This window comes from Vanessa tameamea, chromosome 14, assembly GCF_037043105.1.
Source record: "Vanessa tameamea isolate UH-Manoa-2023 chromosome 14, ilVanTame1 primary haplotype, whole genome shotgun sequence".
Classification (NCBI taxonomy): domain Eukaryota; kingdom Metazoa; phylum Arthropoda; class Insecta; order Lepidoptera; family Nymphalidae; genus Vanessa; species Vanessa tameamea.
This window is the reverse complement of record NC_087322.1, coordinates 39,549-65,154: the sequence shown is the minus strand read 5'-3', so window position 1 is coordinate 65,154 and position 25,606 is coordinate 39,549. Positions and strand designations below refer to the sequence as shown.

The 25,606-nt window shown below is 31.6% G+C and overlaps 6 protein-coding genes across 9 annotated transcripts; 2 read left to right on the top strand and 4 right to left on the bottom strand.

The window, feature by feature from the left end:
• LOC113398676 (G kinase-anchoring protein 1-like) lies at window positions 1-3,201 on the bottom strand. 4 transcript variants are annotated; one of them, XR_010309341.1, is made up of 8 exons: window positions 3,046-3,200; window positions 2,674-2,845; window positions 2,474-2,593; window positions 1,867-2,053; window positions 1,294-1,596; window positions 1,001-1,140; window positions 190-723; window positions 1-154 (listed from the first exon to the last, which is right to left on the bottom strand). XR_010309341.1 is itself a non-coding variant. In XM_026637537.2 (7 exons), the coding sequence occupies exons 2-7, from the start codon at window positions 2,830-2,832 to the stop codon at window positions 688-690; spliced, it is 945 nt and encodes a 314-aa protein (XP_026493322.1). In that variant the 5' UTR covers window positions 2,833-2,845; window positions 3,046-3,200; the 3' UTR covers window positions 1-687. The 4 variants fall into 4 exon arrangements, 3 of the variants coding, with proteins under 3 accessions (XP_026493322.1, XP_026493320.1, XP_026493321.1); XM_026637537.2 differs by having other exon boundaries at window positions 1-723; XM_026637535.2 differs by lacking the exons at window positions 1-154; window positions 190-723 and adding an exon at window positions 771-905 and having other exon boundaries at window positions 3,046-3,201.
• An 862-nt stretch (window positions 3,202-4,063) lies between these two features.
• On the top strand, window positions 4,064-5,888 carry LOC113398634 (leucine-rich repeat protein 1). The gene is made up of 4 exons (XM_026637483.2): window positions 4,064-4,735; window positions 4,811-4,902; window positions 4,994-5,148; window positions 5,396-5,888. Exons 1-4 carry the CDS (start codon window positions 4,165-4,167, stop codon window positions 5,808-5,810), a joined length of 1,233 nt encoding a protein of 410 aa, XP_026493268.1. The 5' UTR covers window positions 4,064-4,164; the 3' UTR covers window positions 5,811-5,888.
• A 1,027-nt stretch (window positions 5,889-6,915) lies between these two features.
• LOC113398632 (putative elongator complex protein 1) lies at window positions 6,916-12,698 on the bottom strand. Its single transcript, XM_026637481.2, has 8 exons — window positions 12,251-12,698; window positions 11,687-11,909; window positions 9,170-11,606; window positions 8,922-9,088; window positions 8,634-8,853; window positions 8,293-8,497; window positions 7,616-7,766; window positions 6,916-7,045 (listed from the first exon to the last, which is right to left on the bottom strand). Exons 1-8 carry the CDS (start codon window positions 12,587-12,589, stop codon window positions 6,975-6,977), a joined length of 3,813 nt encoding a protein of 1,270 aa, XP_026493266.2. The 5' UTR covers window positions 12,590-12,698; the 3' UTR covers window positions 6,916-6,974.
• A 3,461-nt stretch (window positions 12,699-16,159) lies between these two features.
• Window positions 16,160-20,234, bottom strand: LOC113398633 (large ribosomal subunit protein mL65). The gene is made up of 6 exons (XM_026637482.2): window positions 20,190-20,234; window positions 18,589-19,119; window positions 17,986-18,124; window positions 17,738-17,879; window positions 17,186-17,341; window positions 16,160-16,987 (listed from the first exon to the last, which is right to left on the bottom strand). The coding sequence occupies exons 2-6, from the start codon at window positions 19,029-19,031 to the stop codon at window positions 16,218-16,220; spliced, it is 1,650 nt and encodes a 549-aa protein (XP_026493267.2). The 5' UTR covers window positions 19,032-19,119; window positions 20,190-20,234; the 3' UTR covers window positions 16,160-16,217.
• Window positions 20,235-21,703: 1,469 nt separating this feature from the next.
• Window positions 21,704-23,250, top strand: LOC113398637 (eukaryotic translation initiation factor 2 subunit 2). The gene has a single exon (XM_026637485.2). The coding sequence runs from the start codon at window positions 21,816-21,818 to the stop codon at window positions 22,752-22,754; it is 939 nt and encodes a 312-aa protein (XP_026493270.1). The 5' UTR covers window positions 21,704-21,815; the 3' UTR covers window positions 22,755-23,250.
• A 415-nt stretch (window positions 23,251-23,665) lies between these two features.
• LOC113398635 (beta-ureidopropionase-like) lies at window positions 23,666-24,942 on the bottom strand. The gene has a single exon (XM_026637484.2). The coding sequence runs from the start codon at window positions 24,833-24,835 to the stop codon at window positions 23,672-23,674; it is 1,164 nt and encodes a 387-aa protein (XP_026493269.1). The 5' UTR covers window positions 24,836-24,942; the 3' UTR covers window positions 23,666-23,671.
• Between the last annotated feature and the right edge of the window lie 664 nt (window positions 24,943-25,606).

The following is a 25,606-nucleotide window of genomic DNA, read 5'->3' as shown; positions in this document are numbered from 1 at the left end:
TTATACAATCATAGCTTTTAATTTTAGTTTATTTATAACTAAAAACATTGTGACATCTATAATTATCAATATAAAGTAATATAAAAAAATACAAGTTACAAAATCACAGAGCAAGTACAGAGATCTATAGAAAGTCGGAATCACAACTTGAATGCTTACAGTACAGTACGGCACGGCACAGCACAGCACAGCACAGCACAGCACAGCACGGTACACATTGAGGAATGTCAGTTGTGTCGAATTTTACACAAATTACAAACTAATGGCTTACAGACGACAAGTATCGTTAAGGTCGAGCCGCCAAGAGCGGCTCTCACGGAATACATCTACCACATCGAAAAGATCTTGACGAAGGTTCTCCTACTCGCCTACGGATGGCGGAAGTGCTCGACACGCGACAGAGAAAACTTCGGATTGTATTTGAGGACTCGACATTTAAGAAGTAATAAAATTCTAATAATAGTCAACAAATTAAATTTATATAAATAAAAAAAACGAAAGTATCGCAATATCTCCCACTGAAGCAGCCCTTCGTAGCATATTTTGTTCTTAGGATGATTAAACGAAAAACACGTACTTAATCAATATAAAATTGACCATTTAAATAAGTATAGACACTTAGAGAGCTAACGAATGTATAGTACCATATAACGTCTAGGCTTCGAACGGACCGAACAGCTTTAACGGCTATTTGTCCTTGTCCCCATTCGCCCCTCTTTTCTTCTGAAAATTGAAAAACACTCTATTTACAAAAAAATCAAAGGCCCGCACATATTTTAATCTTTATTACTTCAAATAAAACAAGTCTTTCCGAGTATCTAAAATGTTTCTGAATTAATCTCTTTTGATAAAATTGCTTCTGATGACACATCAAACCGAATATTTTTCTTTTTCGTAGGATATTTCTGAAATATCACTGAATTAAATATACTTTCATCATAACAAGAACATTATTTATTTGATAAGACAGAAAATGTAATGTTCCACTAACCCATCTCACCTTATCTTTAGCCCGTGGATCTGCATTCTTAGACCGTTCCTTCTCCAAATCAGTATGGAGAGAAGCAAGTTCTGATGTTAATTCCGACTGGACAGCTCGTAGTCTCTCCACCTCGACCAAAATTTCTGCCTTATCTTTCACTATAGAAAAAAAAACACATGAGATATCTGTAAACAGATATATTCTTTAAAAGCACTAGCATTATTTACAACTTATATTGTTGCATTTTGTAAACAGAAAATGATTATGGATCTCTATTTTATAGTGAGTACATAATGTAGCGGTAAACTTACTCTCACCCTGGCCGAGTATATTACATAGCTTTTTATTTCGCGATTTGACTGTTAGGAGCTCTGCTTTCAAACTCTTTACCTCCTGGGTTAAAGTCAATATTTCTTTATCTTTTCTCTCCAATGCTTCGGCAAACTGTATTCGTGTGATGACCTCGTCAGGCACAGTCTGATGCCGGACCCTTGCTATGATTTTGTCTTTTAACAGTTCATTCTTTGTATCATCTTCGACTCTATCGAAAAACTTAGTATCTTTATCGATGAGTTTCTGATCTTCCAGTGGACTCTTAGTAGTGACGTTCATAACTAAAAAGTTATTCAATTATAACAAAATGGATCATAAATATGATAAATTTGAAGCAACATTGAAAATGGGCAAAAATAACAGAATTGTAAGCAAAAACAAATTTTTACAAGTTTTTCTAGGCTTTGCAGACCTCCCCAGAAAACATACAGTCAAAGAGCAACAATCCAGAATAATATGTTCCATGTTGGTTATTGTAATGAAAATCAATTGCAGTCGTCTACTGAGTAAAATCTTTTTCTAATAAGGTATGGCATTCATAATGAACTCACAGTTTGGTTCATCAGCATTAGTCACCATCTCATTAAACTGTTCTAGACTCATAACATTTTTCTTTTTCTGTTTCCTATTGCCTGGTCGAGATTGATCTTCCGACTTTTTTTCTAAGTCAGCTTCTTTCTTGAACTGCTTGTATACATCTTTTTTCTCTTCATAATCGAGCTTAGATAGGAGAATTGCCTGAAAATTACAAGAAAGATATTTTAAGTAAGTCTTTTAATTACACTTTTTCAGACATTATTGTAATGTTTCTTTACAGACAACTTTCTAGTTAAATGTTAAGTTATATTTTTTTTACAATTTATAAATGATAAACATGTTTAATTGTAAATGTAAATATAATCTTAAAACATGAAAGTATTTAGTAGTGACTTAATCAAACATATGCAACAATTGACTTAGCTAAAACTAAATAAAAACAAAGACTACTGTCTGCAAACTGAGTTTCAAAAAGTGCCTAATATAATAGGCGACTGCAGTGTATGAAGAATACAATTTGTTCAAACAGGATTCAAGTTAGTTCTCAAAACGTAGATGTCAAGAGTTAATATCGGCACATAATTAAAAAGATCGTCTTTTTAATAATTTAATTCAGTTCACCTCTTGAAGTTGTGTTTCGAAGTTGCCATCAACAATCTCTTCATCCTTTTGCTTCCACATCTCCCATTGTTCAGTTGTGGCTTCCACAGGCTTATTCTTGCGCTTCTTGCTTGGTACCGTCTTTAAAAATATGTTAGCGTTAAAAATATCGATTTTTAAGGATATTCAAATAAGAACTAAGAACACCTAGAATCTATTACCTGGTTTTTGATATTCATGCTCTTAGGTTTCTTGGGAGTCTCTAATTTTTTAACTGAATTCGTTTTAGTCTTCTTGGACTTTTGATTATCAATAGTGGGATGATCGTCATCTTCTATTTTGAGACCGGCAAAGCGGGATTGTACGACAAGGGCAGCCATTTTTCGACAAAAACTGAATAAGTAAAATACAATAATTAAGTATACAGAACAAAATATGAACCATTTACACAAAAATAAACAATGTATACACTGTTTTTGCTTTCATAACAATAATTTTGAAGAAACATTTCACATTAATATTATTGTATCGCGCAACAATCTCCATATCTTTCCTACTTAAAGCACAGCACGTATCAATATATTTATTTATACCTGTTAATTTTAAGATTGTCGATTAAAAATTATTTTTATTTTCAATTTATTATTATTACTTTATGTAAATAACAAATTGTAAATTGTAAGAATGAGATAGCTTTTGCCAATGAAGCGAGACAGCAATATTTCATAAATTCGACAGCACTGCCAATGTAGATTTTTAACTTTTTGGTGTAGAAGGTCTAATTTTCTTGTTTTACCCACCTTCCCTTCTATTACTACTTAATAAATTATTTTTTATTTAAAACTTAGACATTTTTATTAACAGTTTTATGAGTTTTTTTTATTCCAACAATTTGTTTATATAATTTTTTTATACTGTTCGCTCCATATGTATTATTTCCTGCCAAGCGCAAATTTACCTACCGATACTCCCGATTTCACAACTAATGTTCGATAAAAATAATTAAATAATTTTATATATATATTTATTGAAGAAATGTTTCTATGATTTACTATCTATAAATAGCGTTAAATATAATTCAAGCATCAATAGCGCAATGACCTATGGGCCACCTAGCTATCTAAAAAGTCGCAGGATTGATCCTAACTCCTTGGGCGATTGTCCTCCCCACTCTCAACACAAATGATAAGCTTAGAAGGAAGGGTAAATAGGAATATAAGTAATTCATTAATTACTAAAAAAATTTTTAAAAAAAACCTATAGAGAAATAAAAAAGAACGATTAAAATCTACATCGTATTAAAATAACTTTAAACAAAGAATACTCATAATTTAAATGTTATTAAATTGAACTAAAAAGTCGTGTACTCAATTATAAACTGAATTAAAAGTTTTAACATTTGCGAGTATAAGGAGATATATTTTATTTGTTATATTAGAATACACATAGATTATTAATACAGATAGATTACCAAAAGCTTGTGATTCCTTTTCGAAAAGTAGAGAATAAAAGCTATGGTTTTGTTTTGATGTTTGTTAATTGTCATAACTTTTCGCGGGCTTATTAAATGTCAAGTTAAACGTTAGTTATAGTTTTATTTCTAGTTGATCTAAATTTGTTGATAGTTGTGGTAATCTCAACTCAGCTTTTCATAAAAAACATTATTAATCCTAAAATGATAGAACTCGAAAATATTAATTAAAAAAAAAGATATGAAATTACAATGTCAAATTGAAGTTATTAATAGAGTACATAGCAGTTTAAATATAAGGTCTAATGGCAAATATTTAAAGTCTACGTTAGCTCTAGGAAAAGAACCGAAAAATGAAAATGAATACTTTATATTGCACTTTTCTTCGAATAATAAAAATGGCACGAAATATAAATTGAAATCTATCAAACAAGTGTTTGTAAAGTGTATAAATGAAGGTAAAGCTACTATAAGGTTTGAAGAGCCACCTCATGACTTATGTATAAAATGTGAAGTTATACAGCTTAAAAGTTTTATGAGACTACTTAAATCGTGTATTACCGGAGATACAAAAGACCTAAAACTCTCAAATTTATCTTCACTCGCAATAACAGCAAATAATATTGCCCCAACAAAATTAACTATTCATGATCGGTCCGAATTTCCTGCTAAGGGTCTGCCGAGAACGTTAGAATCTTTACATATTGTTGGACTCAAATTATGCAACTTTCGACGAGATATTTTATTACTTAGCCATTTAGTTGTTCTTGATTTAAGTAATAATGAAATTGAAAAGATACCTCCAGAGTTCGGTAAGTATTTAAAATAAATAAATTATGATAGTATGGTACAAATATCTTGTTTAATTCATATACTGTACTTTACAGGAAGATTACCAAGCATTTCTGAGCTGTATTTAGCAAATAATTGTCTCGGAGTGAAAGATCAGATAGACTGGAGGTGGCTTTTAGGTGTTCAGGTAAGGATATTTTATAATGGCAAAAGCTTATTGTTTTTTTTATTTTAATGAAAACAATAATTATTAAGTGTGTTATATTTGTAATTTACAGATAACTAAAAAGCTTAAGCTTTTAGATCTAAGTGGCAATAAAATAAAAGAACTACCAAAAAGTATTTGGAAATTGCAAAATTTAATAACTTTAAAGATAGATAACAATAATTTAAAGAGACTGCCTGCTTCCTTGGGACGTATCAACACTTTGAGGTAGGCGTCAATGTTCCATTATTTAAAAAAAAAATTAATTTATAATAAATTAATAATACATTTGGCACTTAGCCTGTTTGAATAATAAGAAAACCATTCTTTGTTAATTGGAGTATGGATCAATTAGATATTCTTTACAGGTTTCCTAGAGAATTTTATTCTACAAAATTATAAATTAATTGAATACTTATTTAAATAAAATTTCCATCTACGTAAAGCATGTTCTTTTTTTTAAATATATTTACAGGTATTTAACGGTATCACAAAATAGTTTGCAGTCCTTGCCATGTGGACTGATGCAATGCCGACTTGATTATATAGATTTATCAGCAAACATGTTTGTGCCCGGAAATGGTACTTTGAAAACTGGCAATTACTCTCAATGGGAATTTTACGTAAACAGCTTAGTACATATTGCTTCTAAGGTAGTTTTAAACAAGAAATTATTCTATGCACCCAACATAATACCTCGGACATTGGTTGAGTTGTTAGATAATGCCAATATATGTGTATGTGGTAAGTCAGTTTTAAATCACTCTTATTTTATTATCAAAGAATTTCAACTAAAGGATTTGTATAGAGTTGTAGTCTTTAATAATAATCATAGTTGTGCTGTCGGTTTCGAGTGTTACTTTTGTTCTCCTAAGTGCTTTATGAAATGATTATATTTTGTATATTATTCAGTAACATTATTTATTATTAAGTCTAATTTTGTAAACAAATAAATGCTAATTATTTTCGTATATTTTAATTAATTGTCAAAACCAACAAGCAGTACAACAAATATACACAATAAAAAGTATAGGTCAGCGTCATAGTTATCATCATCCATCATATTTCTAAGTTTTCTTATATTATAGTTTTTTAACAATGCAAGAATCCATCTTCAGGTGAAGGCCTCCTCCAAAAGTGCGCATTGTATTTGGTCCTATTTTTCGTGCTTCGTTCGCGATATACTCCGTGTACCTATTTAGCCTACTTTTATTTTAATAAGCTCATCAATGTTGATCTCCTGAAAATATTTTTGCCTGTAATTGCTTTAATTTTCATTTACTTGTACACAATAAAAGTTTTCATAAAAATTAGTTACTCACTGGGGTTATATAATTTATTTATGTCACTATTCAATCCAACAATCCATTTTTGTTAGTTCTTAGCTTTTCATCAGTTTTTTGTTACACCAACATTTAAACGAAGCTTTTAGTTCAAAGGTTTTTAAACTAGTGTCGATAACCATATCATGGTTTTATTGGAACACAAAATTAAGTCTTTAATAATATTAAAATATTTTGCAATATAAACTTAATTAATGATATGAAATGATAAGTGAAGGTTGCAATATTTAACTGGTCAGGATGCACAGGGAATGAAATAAATTAATTTTGAACTACTTCATGTTTTGTAAATATCTCTAAAGATTTGATATAGATCTAATTCCAGTATTAGTTTAGTTCGGTATCCAAAGGAGATCCACGAAATCATGTCTTTCCTGAAAAGTTGCATTTTGCAGTTATTCTACCGAGATTAAATATATGGATTTTACCCAGGGATGCAGGTTCATGTCTAGTTTAGCAACACTGAGTTTTTTTTGTGATAACTTTTGTTTATGACTGACTTAACACGAATCAAACAAAACCTCGTAAATTGAAAATCTGCTGCATATATATATATATATATGCAGCAGATTATTGATATATATATGTGCTGGAGTAGCACAGTTAATGAATCATTATAGGAAAATATCAAATGAAAAAGCAACTAATGTATTACCTTATATATTATATAGAACATCTATACATAACAAAATGAACTCATTCAATATGTGTTTATAAATTATTTAATCCATCTAGTCTCCACTTCAAATCTTGTATTACAGGAGCTATTCTAAGATGAGGTTCTGAAAAACAAAATTTTGAACTTTTATGGAGACCTTATTTCTTATCCATGAGTGTTTCTGTTGTTTAATTATTGAATCAAAGAAATATCAAATAAAAATCAAAGAAAAATACAAATAAACCAAGATTTAAGATGATACTTTATTAATTGGATCCATTTTTAAACATTTTTTTATTTTATTATGACATAGATCGCAGCCCGATCGCAAGTGTCACCACCGACACCGACAATAACGCTGTAAGAAACATTAACCATTTCTTACATCAGGCATACGCCAGCAACCTTGGGAACTGAGATGTTATGTCCCTTGTGCCTGTAGTTACACTGGCTCACTCACCCTTCAAACCGAAACAGAACAATACTGAGTACTAGTGTATGGTGGTAGAATATCTGCTGAATGGGTGGTACGTACTCATACGAGATTGCACAAAGCCCTACCACCAAGTAATTTAATTACGAAAATCATATTTTTAGTTTTACCACTATCACAATATTATTTAATTTCTACATAAGATACAAAAACAAACTGTTAGGCACAAAGAGTACCACATGACCCTGTATTCGAGCTTACCCAGGGTCGCCATGCCTTGCGGTATGAGGCCGCCGCCTTCTGGGACATTGTCTGCAGCGATTGCCGCATTTGTTGCTTCCAAAGTGAATTCATTGCTCCAGATCTGTTTTAAGCTGTCTTTCATTTCTTTTAATAACTTCTCCAGGTTTGACTAAATAAATATACAAGAGTAAACATTATATAATAAATAGTTGTGTTTGCAATAACATTTTGAACCATATTTTGATCTATCTCGTAAGGTTCAACGAGCGTTTGCAACGTAAGCTCAAAAAAATGTGTTTATTTACGACATTACTTCAGAAACCTCTAAAATGTTATCAGTGTTTCTCTACTATATTGAGCATGTATTATACATATATATGCATATACATTATACCTTCCTCTTGAATCTTGAAAATTCGTCGTGTAATTTTAAAGATCTAAGCATACACAAGGGCAGGCAGCGGTAAGCAACTTTGTTTTATACTATGTTATGCAGAACTGATTAAAACAGAAAGTTGTGTTTTATAAGTAAAAATATATACCAACATTTAAATCGAAAGGAAAATGATTTGATCATTATTGTGATAGCAAAATAGATCAACAAACACGCCAAGAATAAGCTTAATTAAATGCTAATAGGCTTTACTGAGTGTTTAATCAAACTTTCACGATCAAGTTTATAATAATGAAATTACCTGGAGAATGGAAGCTTCGTCATCTTTATTAAAACATGACAAGGCTATGTTTACTTCCTTTACGTGTGGTCGTAGTTCATATGTGGAGGTAACGAGACTGTGTAGAGCTAGAACTAGAGCAGTATCCTCATATTGTGATCCCTCTTTAAGTGATGCGACTTTGCGCTCATGTTTTCTTCTATTTTTACTTGACCGAAATGATTTCCTGGTTATAATATAAATAACTTTTTAATAAAAAAAAATAGCTATTCATAAAAAATATTTTTCCGAAAAGAAAGAAAAATATTGAAATTAAACATAATTTATTCTTTCATTAAATTAAGATATAAGGCATACAGTACCCCGATCCCGAAGAAGATGCGATCGTACTTCCAGCATCAGAATATAAATCACTATCTTTGTAAGCATTTGGTGCATCATATTCATCTTGAGCCTTTTTATTTTTAATTTCCCTAACAATTTTGAGACGATTCCTATACTTAATGAAATTAGTCCCATTTGTTTGTAACAAGTCCTTCACAGACTTGTATTCTCCGATTAATGATGGCAATAGTTTCATATCTAAAAAATAATTCATAATAGATACAAAATAATAACACTAAATAATGATTTATACATGAAAACCAAACCTTTGAAATCAGAATGATTAAACTTTGAACACATTCTCAGAGCAGTTCTGTATTGTCCACATTCAACAGCAAAATTAATTATATCTTCACTATCTTCAGAAAATTGTTCCAAAATTAAGACAGCTTCCTTAAATCTCTTTTCATCTTTCAACATATTAGCAAGATCCCTGAACATTAAAAAAATAATGCTAGTTTCTTATTAATAAATTTAATGCAAGAACAGAGAAGGCCATGAAAATAACCCTTACCAACATAATTGTTTGAACTCCTTTCTCGGTTTCCGTTCTGCTAGTTTCAATGCCAATTCCCATTCTAAAGCCTCCTTGTAACATTCAATAGCTTTTTCATTTCTTCTTGCTCTTTCATAAATGATACCAGCTTCTATATATTGCTTTTTTAACTTGAGATACAGTCCAAAGTCATCTGATATTTGTTGATATATTTCATCTTCAACAAAAAAGAGTGCTAAAGCCGTCCTGTACAAACTGTTATACTTGACAAATGTCTTTAATTCTCCATATTTGCTTGGCCCACATTTTGCAAGACATTGGACGGCTCTATCAAATCTTTTTAAATGCTTATTGATTGTATATTTTCTATAATCTTCATCCATTTCATTTAAATCATTGAGCATAGAAATGTACTCTTTTGGATCCTTCTGTGATTTGTTTGCAACTAACAACACGAGGTCGAAGTTATACATTCCTAGTGCTACATCAAACAAATTATCTACGTTCACCATGTACAGTAGGTATTTCAGTGCTTCGTCAGATGTGACTGGAAGCTTTGTTCCATCAGATTCTTGGTTTTTAAGTTCTTTTATGAGGATAAGTGCTTCCTCTAAATCACTCACGGTATTTTTCTTGACAAATGTTGTCAGCAATGGTAACACTCTATTGGCACTGTCTGATGCATTGGCTAAATGTAACCTTACAAGATCACATATAAATTGCACCTTTTTCTGAACGTTTTCTTCTGAGATACTTTCACCATAAGTGTAGCTGCTTGAATACATTGTTTTTGTTACATCTACATTATCAAGGTCTGACAGGAATAAACTAAGCCAAGAATTGTTTTTTATAGTATTAAGAAAGACATCAATATTTTGTATAAAAAGGTTAGGATTATGGTCATATATTAAATTGAGATTTATTCTTTGTTTCCTCATTAAATCAAAAGCCTCAAAATATTTGTTTGAATCTAGATATTCTCCAATTATTTTGAGTGATAAGGGCCGTGGTTGGATTGTCTCCAAGTTTCCTCTAGGCATTTGGAAAACAGTCCGAATATCTTTTGGTACAGAAATTACCAATTTTGCCCCTCTTTCTATTTTTCTTTTGTATATATTTTCCATTCTGTCAAAAGATGCTATATTGCCAAGTCCTACCTTTGTAAGCTCCACACAAAGTAGCAAATGTTTCAATGTGGTCAGCAATAAATAGTCAGAGTGGACAAAGAAAGAACTGATATTGTTAATGACCATCTCATCCATCAAATATAAACAACCTTTATGCGATAACCCAAGGAAATAGATGTTATTATCCACCACTACAGCACTAAATTTTGGACAGGCTTCTGGAAATGAAACCTCTTGGGGAGTAATAGTCCCATCAGAGCAATATTCCAAAATATCTCCAGAATCCAATTGCAAAAACACTGCAGATTCAATTTTTGGATGACATTGGATTCTTGATACTGCTGAAGGCAAGGGTTGTGTATGTTGTTTCGCTATACTTCCTTTTGATACTTTATATTGAATTATTTCATAACAGTTATCACTGTCAACTGTGACACACAAAAGGGTTTCATTATCTAACAAATGCCAATTGTAATGTGGAAATGAAAAATAGCTTTCATCAAAAGCTATGCTTTTAGATATATCATATTGTAGAGGTTTTCTATTAGTTTGCTCTACAAACACCAGACTTTTAGAAGTCATTACAACAAACGAATTTATGTTTAATTTTGAAGAGTTTTCTGGAGCAAAATGCACAGAATTAATTTCAGAATCAAATTCTATTTCCAAATTTGCCATTGGTGGGGGAACAGCTGCATATCTAAATGCAGAAACCAAAATTTTCTTTCCATCTATAACAGCTACAACAGCATCATCATCCTCATTTTTCCCTTTACTATGATCATTACTCCAAATCCATGTATACGAAAAATAATGGCCATCTTGCAATAATATATGCATTTTCTTATTATTTGCCATCTCAAAGTCGTTATCCCACATAATTTTGCTCACTCCCTGCTTAAAGACAAGAGTCTGCTTTAGATACCAGTGGTAGTTGCTGGTTGTATACAATAATACTTTGTGAATGTTTTCTACCATATCTTTACACAATATTGTCAATATTTCTGAATCAAAGCTCCAAAGGAGATCTTCAACTATTGTCGTGCAGTTTATAGGTATAACAAACTCTCCATGTTTGAGTCCATTTTTCTCAAAGAAAGAAATCATTTTTTGTTCACCTTGCTGCTGTGTTGTAGCAATCAAGTTTCCACTAGGCCTCCACGAAAGATTTGCTTCAAGGCCTTGTTGTTTTTCACTAGTAAATTGCAAGTTCCCTTCTCTATCAAAAACTTTGAATCTTCGAATACCATCCATAGTAAATCCTACAGCAAATAGACTACCATCACCCCGCCATGAGATAATTATTTTGTCGTCAACCTCAGTGTTGCCTGTAAAATAAGAGGAGCTAGTTTTAAAATATAATTCAAGAAAAGAGATCATATCTTATGCAAAATTCAAATAATCTCACCAGAAATTACTTCAGTTTTTATTTTAGCAGCTTGTTTGCCTTCTGATCCATGAAACTGGGTCTCCTTTTTGCCCCAACCTACAGTGATGAACTGTTTCTCACCAAACTCTTCACTTAATAAATTAGACTCATTTATTGCATCAAATGTACAGGACATTAGAATAACACTCAAGTCATTTGTAACTAGAACTAATAGTTCTTGATCTGGACTCCATTCCATTGCCTTAAATTTATAAAATTTATAATTTATTAGTTTATTAAACATCAAAGAACATGTTTGTCCAACCAAAATCTCCAATCTACGAAATCTAATCCAACTTTATATTGAAATAATCAATGACTACAAGCCCTTTATGTAAATATTAACCACCATGACTAAAAAAAAAATTAAAGTAAGTTTTAACTTTTAACTGGCTTTGTATTTGAATCTTTAAAGTGCTGGTACTAGAAATATTGCATGGCACCATACTATACTTTCATATGAGCTTTAAAGCAATAAGAGCAATTAATTATTGCATATAACCCTATAAAAGCTTAAATGAAGTAAGTATTATTGCTACTTACCACTAATCCAGTATTACACACGCCCACCAAATCACAATTCGCTCCAAAGTTGCTTACAGTAAAAAGTTCTCCATTTGCTAGTCCAATGCTGACAGAATTTAATAAACTCAATAATGTTATGTTTACTGGTTTATTTTCTGGTGATGCTATTTTTGAAAGATCTGTCGTCCACCTAACTTCACCGCTTGAATCAACACTGCTGACAACGAGTCTATGTGAGCAAATGAAAATCTCTCCCAGTCTAGAGTCCTCATGGTGACCGTAACAGACACAAAACTTATTTTGCAAGCGACAAAATCCTTTTTTAGAACAAACTTGCCACATGCACAAGTTTCTCATGTTTATTTAGAGTTAGTCTTTTAGTTTAGTACAAACACCCTCTAATAAATAGCAATTCTTCGTTTTTTTTACTTTAAAACACTGAAAGTTTTTACCACGTTATTTTTGCACAACAAACGTCAATAATATATGTCAACTGACATTTGGGATTTGATTGATGACACTGACAAACGTTGACTTTACAGATTATACATACAGAGTTATTAGTTATTCGACGTATTCCCGTTAAAAGGTGATAGGGGTGACTGTTTGCAATAATTTTAACTCCCATATGCATTATGCAAAAGTGAACCATTTTTGAGTTATCACATTTTCAACTTAAAAAAATATTTAAAAACAAGTATACATTTTTATTTTGTTATATATGCGTATACTATTGCCCAAAAACATTCTCTGTACCGTATGCAAGCGGAAAGTAGGGGTTACAAGTTTATATTATTTCTTGTATGAATGTATTTACATCAACTTTTATGGAATATTTTTATTAATTTTTCTGTATGCACATCTGTATATAAATATACTGTGAAGCAACCGTTAATATACCTATTTATTTTAAATTTTCACTTAATGATGTCCTAGAACGAATATTGTAGTACTAGCTGTTACCCGCGGCTTCGCTCGCGTAGAATATGAATATATTTACAAATTAACTTAAAATATTACGTAAATTTAAGATCTCTTTGTATACGACATTGGTGGGTATTTCAGCCCTTAGGGTAGATAAAGTTTCATGCTTCTAACTTAAAAAATGACAGACTTCCAGACTAACCTGTATACGGAATGTTAACGCAATTTCCCTTATTAGGCGTAAAATATCCAAAAACGCTTAAATGCGAATCAACTCATTTTTAATCGGTAGCCAAGAAATAAAATTTCATGCTTCTAACTTTAAAAATGACGGACTTCCAGACTAACCTGTATATGAAATGTCAACCCCTATTTCTCCCCTTAGGCGTAAAATATCCAGAAATGTTTAAATACGTATCTACTCATTTTTAATCAGTATCCCAAAAAAAAGTTTCATGTTATTGATTTAAAAAAATGACGGACTTCCATAAAAACTTTCATCCCTTATTTCACCCCCTCAGAGGTAGAATATCAAAAAACGCTTAACTACGTAATTACTCATTTTTAATCAATGTCACAAATATAAAGTTTCATTGTTTTAACTTAAAAAAATGATTAACTTCCATAAAAACTCTCAATCCTTATTTCAACCCCTCAGAGGTAGAATATCAAGAAACGCTTAAATGCGAATCAACTTTTTAAACGATAGCCCAAAAATAAAATTTCGAGTTTCTAACTTCATAACGACGGACTTCCAGACTTACCTGTATACAAAATGTCAACACCTATTTTTCCCATTAGGTCTAAAATATCAAGAAACGCTTAAATACGTATCTACTCATTTTTGATCGGTAGCCCAAAAATAAAATTTCGTGCTTCTAACTCCAAAAATGACGGCCTTCCAGACTAAGCTATATAAGAAATGTCAACCTTTATTAAACCCCTTGGAGGTAGAATATTTAGAAAGAGTTAAACACGTATTTAATCATTTTTAATCTGTATCTCAAAAATAAAGTCTCATATTTTTAACTTAAAAAAATGACGGATTTCCATAAAAACTTTCATCCCTTATTTCACCCCCTCAGAGGTAGAATATCAAAATACGCTTAAATATGTATTTAGTCATTCCTAATAAGTAACACAAAAATAAAAATTCATGCTTCTAACTTAAAAAATGACGTACTTCCAGACTAATCTATATAAGAAATGTCAACCCCTATTAACCCCTTAAAGGTAGAATATCTAGAAACACTTAAATACATATTTAATCATTTTTAATCAGTATCCCAAAAACAGAGTTTCATATTTTTAGCTTAAAAAATGACGACTTCAATAAAAACATTCAACCCTTATTTCACCCCCCTTAGTGGTAGAATATAAAAAAAAAATTAATTCCGTATTTACTCATTTTTGATCAGTACCCCAAAAATAAAGTTTCATGTTTCTATCTTAAAAATGACGGATTTCAATACAAACTTTTAACCCTTATTTCACCCCCGTAGGGGTAGAATATGCAGAAACACAGAAATAAGTATCTACTCCTTTTTAATCAGTATCCCAAAAATAAAGTTTCCTGTTTCTACCTTAAAACCTAACGGATTTCCATACAAACGTTCAACCCCTATTTCACCTAAAGGGGTGAAATTTCCAAAATTCGCTCCTTAGTGAGTGTCATGATATGTTAGTTTATAAGTATACAGACTAAAATATAAGTTTTATGCTTCTAGTCCTAAAAATTACAATACTTTCAACAACTTATAAACTTTCATCCCTCTTTTCAACCCCTTACAGCACTTTTTCCAAATATAAAGTAGCCTATGTCCTTTCTCAGGCTCTAGACTATTTGTGTACCAAATTTCATTTAAATCGGTCCAGTAGTTTTGACGTGAAAGCGAGACAGACAGACAGACAGTTACTTTCGCATTTATAATATTAGTATGAATTTCTTCTGGCTTGTTTCTCTCTGAATAACAAAAAAAAAACTATCTCGCAGGAACAGACAACACGATTGAGTAACAAATATCTATGAAAAATGAAACTTTCAATGCAGTAAAATTGAAGCCACCTGAAGAAAATTTTCTTATTGATCGCATAGTTCATTATTGCTTTTCAGATAAGCTTATTAAAAAAAACATGTCAATAATTTAAATCTGCGCTATTCATATTCAATTGTGATACGACTGCAGGCAGACAGAAATATTCCTTTATGAGCAGTAACAGTTGTATTTAGAGCTATTGTATCTTATATATGAACCTGATTAGTTTATGTTTTGAAAAACATGTGATAATTGTGGTAAACAAGACGTACGATGAAACAAAAAAAAACATTATTTCTATAACTTTATCTCAAGCGACACATCCACACACCCACACGCACACATCCACAATCCGTTTAAAAACCAGCTGTACTCTCCAATCTCCGTTTCTATTCGGCGGGCGTCATGGAATGGCTTTCACATGCTACCGCTGAAAGTTACCCGGGCTGGGGGTGGGAGAACCGGATTATGTGGGATTTTTATCCACTAAGACATTGCGATGGCCGTCCTCGGTACGGATCGGAAAGGCTGCGGGATGGTGTCAATATAACGCATCCTGTGCAGTGCCCCGCTCGGGGCTCGGCAGAGCTCTCCTCAGGGGCGAAGATGATCTCACCCCCCCACACCCCTCGCTAATGCCTACGGCAGGGTATCCCGGCTGCCGTTTTCTTAAGGTAATTTGTATTGTCCTTTTTTTTTAGTCTCACTGGAAAAAAGTTCTAGAGGAAGTGGGGTGCACCCCGGAACACCCACTAAAAAACCAGCGGTATCCTCTCCGTCTCTTCGACGGGCGCCACAGCAACGCTTTGCGATTCTACCGTGAACCCTGTATTGTCCTGGATCTACCATGTAATTGTTCATTTTTTTACAATTATATTTTATAAATATTTTTTATTAATAAATATTATCATTATTGGTAATTAACTGATAATGAGACCATTAAAGAAGATCAATTGACAGAAAAACATTTTTTATATGACTATGACTATAATTTATTAATGATGTTAAGTATTACATTATTTAACTTAGACTTTTGGGTAGTAAGTTGTTTCAAACTTCTTTTTGCTTCTCGGATAAGGCCTTAACACTTTCGGAATATAGGGGGGTAAATGATCATCGAGCCGCCTGTTGAATGGATTAATGTCAAATTCAAATGGTTTTCTCTTGGCTTCGAAAAATCGAGTATTAAATTTAATCTTGTATATCTTTTCCCAGAGATAAAGTTCCGGTGGCAATAGATGTTTAGGTCTGTTTGAAACAATATGTTTGTACGTCGATTCTAACCAACAGCGCCTGTTGTCATCTTCAATATCAGCGATTATTTGCTCCTCCTTGCCTAGAAAGGGCGCCATCTCATGGTCTCTTTCTTCTGGGGCATTTAAATAAAATTGTACTAACATTTTCAATACATCTTCATTCAAGCCTTTTACTTTACCATTTTCAATAGAATCATATAATGCCAATGGCTTTGTACCAAAACATATGTTATATTTTGGGTTATTGTCAACCTTATCGCTGTGCATGGTAATGGTATTTAACTGATAGACATAAAAAGACATTAGATGACCATTGGTTATGACAGTCTGTGTTACTAAAGGATATGTCAGGTCATTGTATGTTGTAAAACCTTTATAATTGGCTTGAGCTAAGAGCCATCCGAAACTAGCTTTAATAGCTTGACAATGGAGTGCTTCCAAGTTGTCTTCTGCACCATATGATTCACTTCTGTCTAGAAGGTGACCCCGGCCGTGATATGATAGCATACCAAATTCATCAAAATCACCTGGCCAAAAACCTAAAAAATATATTTAATTATATTACTAACTGTTTATTGAATTTGTTCAACAAGCTAGGGACTACTGTGTATGCTGTGTGTATATAATTTACAAGAATAACAAATGAATCCTAAAACTAATTAAAATGTTATAAAATTCAAAAATGACCCTAATATAACATTAAATAAATTTTATAAAATGTATTATTTATTTTTTACCTGGAATATTAGTACCATGTCGATAATTTGAATAATATCCTACAGTTTCTGGCACGCAGGAATATACAGGCACTTTAAATTCTGGATTTTCTGCTTCACTATACGGTATTACTGGCTTCAGAGGTAGCTGATTCCTTATTGTTAACAATGGAGAGCCTAAAACATGGTTATTGATAATGGAAAATTATAATTTTTATTCTTGTTAACATTTTTAAATTGGCTATATAAAACTGCGAGATTATAGGCTCCTTTGGTCCTTTTGACCAATAAGCCTTGCATGGGAAATTGATTTTTTTTCATTTGAATTATGTAGTCAAACTGGCAAATGAACTTCCTGATAAAAAATAAGCCCCAAATCCATATACATCAGTCCTGCAAGATATATAAACCATTTCAGACATGGTCAATGCACCCCCAACCATAGGAAAAGTGTAGAATATAGAGTGTGTAGTCAAGACTTTGAATGCCAAGAAGTTGAAATTTTTTTTTTTATTTTGATGATTAGAGATTAATTTATCTGTGATATGATTTAATGATTATTTATTTTCTTACCTAAGTATTGTACAGGCCTGTCAAGAGGTTCATGTGCTCTATCTTTTAGCCATTTAAATTTTTTCCTCCAATTAACTACATTATTTGGGACATCGACACCACCAATGAACCAGAATGCTTCATGACGAGGATCATAATCAACCTATAAATATTAAATATGAATTCTAGACATAATTTATGAGCTACTAAACTTTTTAAAAAAATGTTGAGTATAATTCATCAATGAGGAACATAAAAACAAGACTGACCTGTGACGATAGAATGTGCGACACCTTATCAGTCAAATTGTTTGATATGATTCTGTTTATTTGTTTAACAATATTTCTTGTCTTTGCATTTTCAATTTGTTGTTGTTCTGGTTTATGAACACTTGTCACAATATTATGCCTATAAATATATTTTTATTAATCAACATATATTTAACTCAAAATGATAATTACAATAAAAAGTATTCTATCGAAAGCTTTGCCTAATTATAAGGCGATATGGGTGGAGCAGCATCAAAATACAAAATACATATTTTAACATTTAAAATACAAGACACAAATAAAAAAAATTAAATTCAGAATCTTTGATTGCAATAGACTTTCATAAGAACCCTAAATCTATGAATGACTTTAACTTATACCCTTGAAAGTTTTATTTATGGCTTATGCTTTATATTACAAAATTTGGTCAAAATTGATAACTTTTTCTATGAAAAATCTTTGTAATGCGAACACATATTTGTTTTAAATTGATGAGGTCTAAAACAAAGGGCATAGAAATCCCCTTCATTATTATAGTATTTTTAGGTAACAAATAAATTAAGAAGGAATTAAAAATAATACAAGAACAGTTGTAGCACTCACTCCACCCCCTCATTTTCTATGGCTATGCATTCTTCAATATATGGTTTTATTTCTTGCACCACACTGTCTGCTACTGATGACGATTGCGTATATATATCAGGAAGTTTGTCTATATTCTTGAAACTCGTTCTGGTATAATGCTGAACCAAAGGTAATGCGTTGTAGGGTACTTTATCGTCGTGTAAAATAACGCACTGCCAGCCGTAATATCGAGGCATATTTAAAGCAATTTGTTTTTCTTCAACTGTATTAATATTTTCTATCTTTTTATGGATTGTCTCTCTTTCTCGTAATTTTCTAGCCTGTAAGCTCATGTCTAATATTGGAGGATACACTGGAGTTTCAGTATATTCATTCTCCTCTGCTTGTATAGCTTGAGCATATCTTCTACATATGAGTTTTCTTAATTTAGGAAATGTTCCATTTATACGAAGCAAACGCATTTTTACTAAATAATAAAACCATATGATTGTCAATTTTAATTTAATAACAATTTTTACAAATTAATATTAGAAACAAATGTGAGGTTACCTAAATGCAGGGTTGCCAATACCTATTCACCTAATGCCCCAAAAATCAAAGCGAAATTCCCCAAATTCGGGGAAAAAAACAACCCAATTCCCCACAAATTCCCCACACAGAAATAAAGGAAAAAAATCATGCAGTTTTATGTTTTATTTGTTTTTATTAAGGCTTTTTTATGTTTTATTTGTTTTTATTAAGGCTTTTTTATGTTTTATTTGTTTTTATTAAGGTTTTTGCCATATCTTACAATTTAACATTATTTTCGGTATAAATTTGAATACCACCCTGTTTTTTTATTGCGTCTCTACTAGTCATTAAGGAAACTATCATGTCTGTGTGTAGTCTGTTTCAATTTAATGTTTTAATATTTTTTAAATAACTCATTTCGGGTTCAAACCCAGGCAGGCACCACTGAATTTTCATGTGCTTAATTTGTGTTTATAATTAATCTCAGGCTCGGCGGTGAAGGAAAACATCGTGAGGAAACCTGCATATGTCTAATTTCAACGAAATTCTGCCACATGCCACCAACCCGCATTAGAGCAGCGTGGTGGAATATGCTCCAAAACCATCTCCCCAAAGGGAGAAGAGGCCTTAGCCAAGCAGTGGGAAATTTAAAGGATGCTAATGTAAAAAAAAAACTGAACTTCCTCTCGACTGATGCATTAGCGAATGGAAGCACGAGTAAAAACTAGATCACTTTCTTCAAATTTGGAAACAAATTTTGTCCTACGGTGTTTTTAAAAGAGAATACTTTTCTCCAGTAGCATTCAGCATCGTTGTCCACATCAAGCCCGTGCTCAGTGAAATCCAGCATAGCGTCAGCTCACCATTCATCATCTAAATTCTGGGCTGCTACGAATGTTTCCGGTATAATGCTAACTAATAATCGACTAAAATTTCAATTTTCGTACTAACAAATGAACGGCTAAAGAATCAATTACCTGTTGTTTTGGTATAATATAAGTATAAAATTCCCCTCGTTTTCCCTGCATAGTGACAATCCCCACACCAATCCCCGATCCACTTGCGATTCCCCGCAATTCGGGGAATTCTCTACACATTGGCATCGCTGCCTAAATGTCATGTCAATAATGGCCAATGGGTATTGGTATTGGGTAAAGGGTGGCAACTTGCAAAACTGTACTGCATAAATATTGACGTTGTTTAATAACCAAATTATGAAAGTAATTTTTAAATTCAATTTTTCCTATTTTGTGACTAACAAATAGTTTATCCAAGTATTTAATAAATCACGGAATTAATATTTTCCTTTATTTGACAGCTGTCTTTGGTCAATTGAGCGGCGACGATAAGTTTACATAAGTTGGTACTTGGTAGTGAGTAATCAAATTTATGGTGGATGAGAAGGGCCGAAGATCGGGCTCAGTGGCGTGCCTTGGGGGAGGCCTATGTCCAGCAGTGGACTAGTACAGGCTGATTATGATGATATGATCATGATGAAACAAATTTGTATAATTTTTATAATTGTATAATCAAGGCCTTCCTTATATAAATATTACTCTTATGTAAATATATATAGATCTGAAATAATAATTTTGTAATAAAATTATTATTATTAATATATATATATATATATATATATATATATATATATATTATATTAGAAATTTATATATTTCTAATTTCACCATCTATCTCAATGATAAACTTATATTTAATCGTAATAAGTAATAAATTAATCTTTATTAAAATTTATTGCTATTTATCTTATTTTGATACACAACACATTAAATATTGTATTAAAATATACTGATATAAGCTTAGAAAGGAATAGTAAATTTATATAAAGAAAGTTAAAGTTTTGGGTGTATAAGGCATGCTGATGCTATCTTGCAACATTATGATATTAAATTTAGGTATGCAATAAATTTTACATAAATACAATTAAGTCACTCCTTCACTTAAATTAATTATTATTCATCAGGTATTACTCATATTAATGTGCATTTACCCCTATTAGCATTACATAATATTTACATCTTACTTCGTGGTGTTATTAATGTGAAAAAATGTGGACTGATGCAATATTTTGAAACTTTACAAATACATATTATATTGCACTTTAATTTTACACGTTCTTTCAGAGTGTTGTCATATAATTGTTCGTGCAATAATTCAAGAAAATTTGATCAACTATTTTTCTTTTAAAATTGGATATAACTTTGAGCAATGCTGTTTGATGGAAATTGTTTTTTTTTTTTTAAATAAGTTAAAAATACACACAATTGTCTACATGTTATCGTATGACTTTAAATATACATATTTTTGTATCAATATTATTTATATAATTTTTTTAAGGTTTTAAGTGATTGATTTCCGATATAATGTTTGTTTTATTGTAAAGCAAAGTATATAAAAGGAACTGTAATTTTTCCTTTTTTTTTAAGACTATTAGCTACTTAGCCATGAATATTATATATCAATATTTTTGTTAAAACGGTAGTTAATTCCACGATTGTCTTTTATAATTTGATGTCAAAAACGGTAGACTGTTTTAAACAACATCATTTCTCTGTCGTATACAACCAGGGAACAAAGCCTTTAGTTGAATGTCAACACTGGCATCATAATTGTATTTTGTATACTCTGTGCTGCATGCCAAATTTCTCCATTCTGCACTCTAACCATTTAACCAAGTTGATCTTAAAATTAATCAGTAACTGATTTAAAAGTTAATCATGGATGACGATATGATTTTTGATCCGTCTTTAAAGAAGAAAAAGAAGAAGAAGACTGGTTTTGATATAGATTCTACGCTTGCTGGTGAGCAAAATGAGACCACGAGTATCGAAGCACCTGCGGAGTCCGGTGACGTCGACGTGCCCGAGGATGACAACCTCGACTTAGATAATTTTGGCAAAAAGAAGAAAAAGAAAAAGAAGACCTTTTTTAATCTGGAAGAGATAGAAAGTGCTCTCCCTGAGACTAAAGACGAAAAGCCTCCCGCCGAAGAAGCTGAGCCTCATGGGGAAAAAGTTATTGACGATTTAGATCTGGATATAGATTTCTCTAAAACTAAGAAAAAGAAAAAGAAGAAAAACATTGATGAGCTTGTAATTGAGGACGATGTGAAGGGAGATGATCAAGAGAAAGAGGACGATATGCACGGCGATTGGGTCGGCGGCGACAGGGATTATACGTATGACGAACTACTTGAACGTGTATTTGATATTATGAGAGAAAAGAACCCTAGTATGGTATCTGGCAAGAAACAAAAATTCATTATGAGGCCTCCTCAAGTAGTGAGAATTGGTACAAAAAAAACCTCATTTGCAAATTTTACAGAAATCTGCAAAACTCTTCACCGTCAGCCTAAACATTTACTAGACTTTTTACTCGCCGAATTGGGAACTAGTGGGTCTGTCGATGGTAATAGTCAACTTATTATTAAAGGGCGTTTCCAGCAGAAACAAATAGAAAATGTTTTGCGTCGATATATAAAGGAATATGTTACATGTCATACATGTCGTTCTCCAGATACTATTTTACAAAAAGATACCCGATTGTTCTTCCTTCAGTGTGAAACTTGTGGTTCCCGCTGCTCTGTAGCCAGTATCAAGTCTGGTTTCCAGGCTGTCACAGGAAAGAGAGCAGCCATGCGTGCAAAGACTGCATAGATTGTTAGTGCTTAGTGATAATCAATTTTATGATTGAAGATCCAGGGTACAGTCAGTTATTTCCCTTTCATATAGCTTTTATATATTGTAAATTTCAAATGTTTATTTCAGCTGTAAATCTGGTGCTGATGTGAATTTATTTTTATTTATCAGAAAAGCAGGTGTACAGTTTTGTATTTAGATTTTGTTGCTTTATTACCAATAGAGCTCAGTTCCAATTTGTAATATACTCATCAATATACATATTTAATTGTTTATATTAAGTAAATAAGAGTGTATTGTTTATTATTTTCGGGCACAATTTCTTCTAATTTTTATTATGAGTTTTAGGATTGTGATCAAACATTGTTAAATTAAAAAAAAATGAACAATGATTATTTTACTGTTCAGTTGCAGGAACAACTAAATTGAAATTCTGGATGTACCCTATAATAAACTATATTTATGTATAGCTCACTTCTGTATTATTCTCATTGGTACACAATGTTTTTAAAAATGTTGTTTTATTTCTCCACCTTTAAATTATAACAAATTGATAAATAAATATAATTTATTAACTTTTAATTTCAATAAAAATAATTTACATGACATCATATTGCCTTTCTATTGATATTCAGTTAATATTGTGATACTAGGCTGTTCTCTTCTCAACAAGTTATGAGTGTTTAAAGAACAAGAAATAAATTAATTTAATTGAGTATTAAAGTAATATTTACAAGGTAATTTAATATTTCCTCCAGCAGGGTAATATTTGGTAAAAACCAATTAAAATATATATTGCATAGTAAATTGTATAATAAAAAAAAACAGTATAAACAAATTATTTTGGTAACAATAGAATTAAAAAAAAAATATTTTTTTTTTTAATGTAACAAGTTGCCTTCGAAAAAAAAATTATCAAATTTGCACAATTTGATTCATTTTTTTTTAATGACTTGACATTCATATTCTGGTTGCACAGCTTTTTTAAGACTCTCAGCATATAAATCTAACCTTTGTGTCATTGTAAAGCCCCATTTATCTTTAATTTGGCGACATTTGTTCAAATCCAACTGTGTTATAAGTAAACCATCTTTGTTTCTCGATAACCCCGGTGTCCTGCAACCATCAGGAGCAGTGACATAACTTGATCCATAGAAATGACCAAATTCCTTATGAGCAGGTAGTCCATCACCTGAAGTAAATTCATTAGGGAATTTTTCTGTTCCGACTCTATTAATTGAGCATGTGTAATAGCTATTTGCAATTGCAGCATTACGAGCTTCTACAGACCACAAATGTTCACTCAGTCCAGAAACAGTAGCAGATGGGTTGAACACTATCTCTGCTCCATTAACTCCAAACATTAACCAATTTAAAGGATGGTGTCTTCCATAACAAATGTTTATAGCTATTTTACCAAATTTTGTTTCAAATACAGGATGACCTGTATTTCCTTCGAAATAGTAAGTGGATTCATTGAAATCACCCACTCTTGGGATATGGTTTTTCCGATGCTTGCCCATTACTTCACCAAATTCATTTATAACAACAGCTGTATTCCATATTGTGTCACCATGAATTTTGTCTCTTTCTAAAATAGGTGAGATTATAACCATACCATATTTTGCAGAAAATTCCTTAAGAAATTGAACACTGGGTCCATCTATAGCAGACTCTGCAAATTCACACCATGGTTGTTTTTCTCTAGTACAAAAGGCAAAAGGCATACTCCAAGCTTCTTGTAAACATATGATGTTAACACCTTCATTGGCAGCAGCGATAATTATGTTTCGAATTTTGTCGAAAATACTCTGTCTTTGTTCTACGATTGGTTTATCAGTAGAAATAGCTATTGAGTGTTGTATAATACCCACTTTTACAATGCGCGGTCGTCTGGTTTCTTCCTTTTGTGCGGGAAAATCATAGGCTGCAATATCAAAATTATTATGTTTTGCAAATTCAATATTAGATTTATTTATTTGGACAAACCGATGATCTTTTCGCCCGTAATAAATTCTGTTAAATTCCTCCAATTCCGATTCTGTTAAAGAATTAGCAACTAAATTATCGAAACTTGAGAGCTCCACTGACTTTGCCATATTTAATAACAAATTAGTTGAATTTATATGGCTTTCGAGTGTTAATAATTACAAGGGGTTAAAAATATAGGGTAATATACTGTGTTAATTGATAGCTAAAATCGTGAGTAGTGAGTGACTACTGACTAGTAAATAGTAACTACTAACTAGTAAGTGACTGATGACGTTAAACGAGATAAGAGATGGGGGACGGAGACAGCACTATCTTATTTTGTTAGTCAACTCAAAGATGGCTATTATCATTTATCGTACACGTGTATTAATTTATCTTATTTTGAGTTTTAAGCAAAATATATCCAAACATCAAAATTTTCCGAATTCGGTTACACAATTATTAAAACTGATCGTATCACTATTTCTAATTTATTACTTGTGTTTGTAATTCATGTGAGGCGTCATAATAATAACAAGATAACTGCATAAAATATTTATGAAATCCATACGTAGCTCAATTAGTAAAAAAAAATATTATTACATTTTAACATACTATAAAAAAATAACTTGACTTAAGCTTTTCTTTGCTTATGTTTATAACAAAAAAAACCGCACTTGATTCCAGGAATTGCACGTTAGCTTAGACAATCTTCATTTAATTTAGATTTTTTTTTAAATTTCGTATAGTCAAATCCAGAAACTGTATTTCTTTTCAATAATAAATAAATATGGCTTGGGTATAACAGTAACTCTAACTACATTTTGCAAAATAGTTTTTATTAAATTATATAGTACGCGATATACTATAATTTTTATATAATCTGTGCCAAATGACTA

Bases quoted from the DNA above. Each gene is read 5' to 3' on its own strand.
- LOC113398676 (XM_026637535.2), bottom strand. From the start codon at position 2,832: ATGGCTGCCCTTGTCGTACAATCCCGCTTTGCCGGTCTCAAAATAGAA. The intron at 2,594-2,673 runs GTAATAGATTCT...ATATTTTTAAAG, and splicing joins GCATGAATATCAAAAACCAG to ACGGTACCAAGCAAGAAGCG. The intron at 906-1,000 runs GTGAGATGGGTT...GTGATATTTCAG, and splicing joins ATCCACGGGCTAAAGATAAG to AAATATCCTACGAAAAAGAA.
- LOC113398634 (XM_026637483.2), top strand. From the start codon at position 4,165: ATGAAATTACAATGTCAAATTGAAGTTATTAATAGAGTACATAGCAGT. The intron at 4,736-4,810 runs GTAAGTATTTAA...TGTACTTTACAG, and splicing joins AAAGATACCTCCAGAGTTCG to GAAGATTACCAAGCATTTCT. The intron at 5,149-5,395 runs GTAGGCGTCAAT...ATATATTTACAG, and splicing joins GGACGTATCAACACTTTGAG to GTATTTAACGGTATCACAAA.
- LOC113398632 (XM_026637481.2), bottom strand. From the start codon at position 12,589: ATGAGAAACTTGTGCATGTGGCAAGTTTGTTCTAAAAAAGGATTTTGT. The intron at 11,607-11,686 runs GTGAGATTATTT...CTTATTTTACAG, and splicing joins AAAAACTGAAGTAATTTCTG to GCAACACTGAGGTTGACGAC. The intron at 9,089-9,169 runs GTAAGGGTTATT...TTTAATGTTCAG, and splicing joins GAGTTCAAACAATTATGTTG to GGATCTTGCTAATATGTTGA.
- LOC113398633 (XM_026637482.2), bottom strand. From the start codon at position 19,031: ATGCGTTTGCTTCGTATAAATGGAACATTTCCTAAATTAAGAAAACTC. The intron at 18,125-18,588 runs GTGAGTGCTACA...ATATATTTATAG, and splicing joins ATAGAAAATGAGGGGGTGGA to GCATAATATTGTGACAAGTG. The intron at 16,988-17,185 runs GTAAAAAATAAA...TATATTTTTTAG, and splicing joins ACATGGTACTAATATTCCAG to GTTTTTGGCCAGGTGATTTT.
- LOC113398637 (XM_026637485.2), top strand. From the start codon at position 21,816: ATGGATGACGATATGATTTTTGATCCGTCTTTAAAGAAGAAAAAGAAG.
- LOC113398635 (XM_026637484.2), bottom strand. From the start codon at position 24,835: ATGGCAAAGTCAGTGGAGCTCTCAAGTTTCGATAATTTAGTTGCTAAT.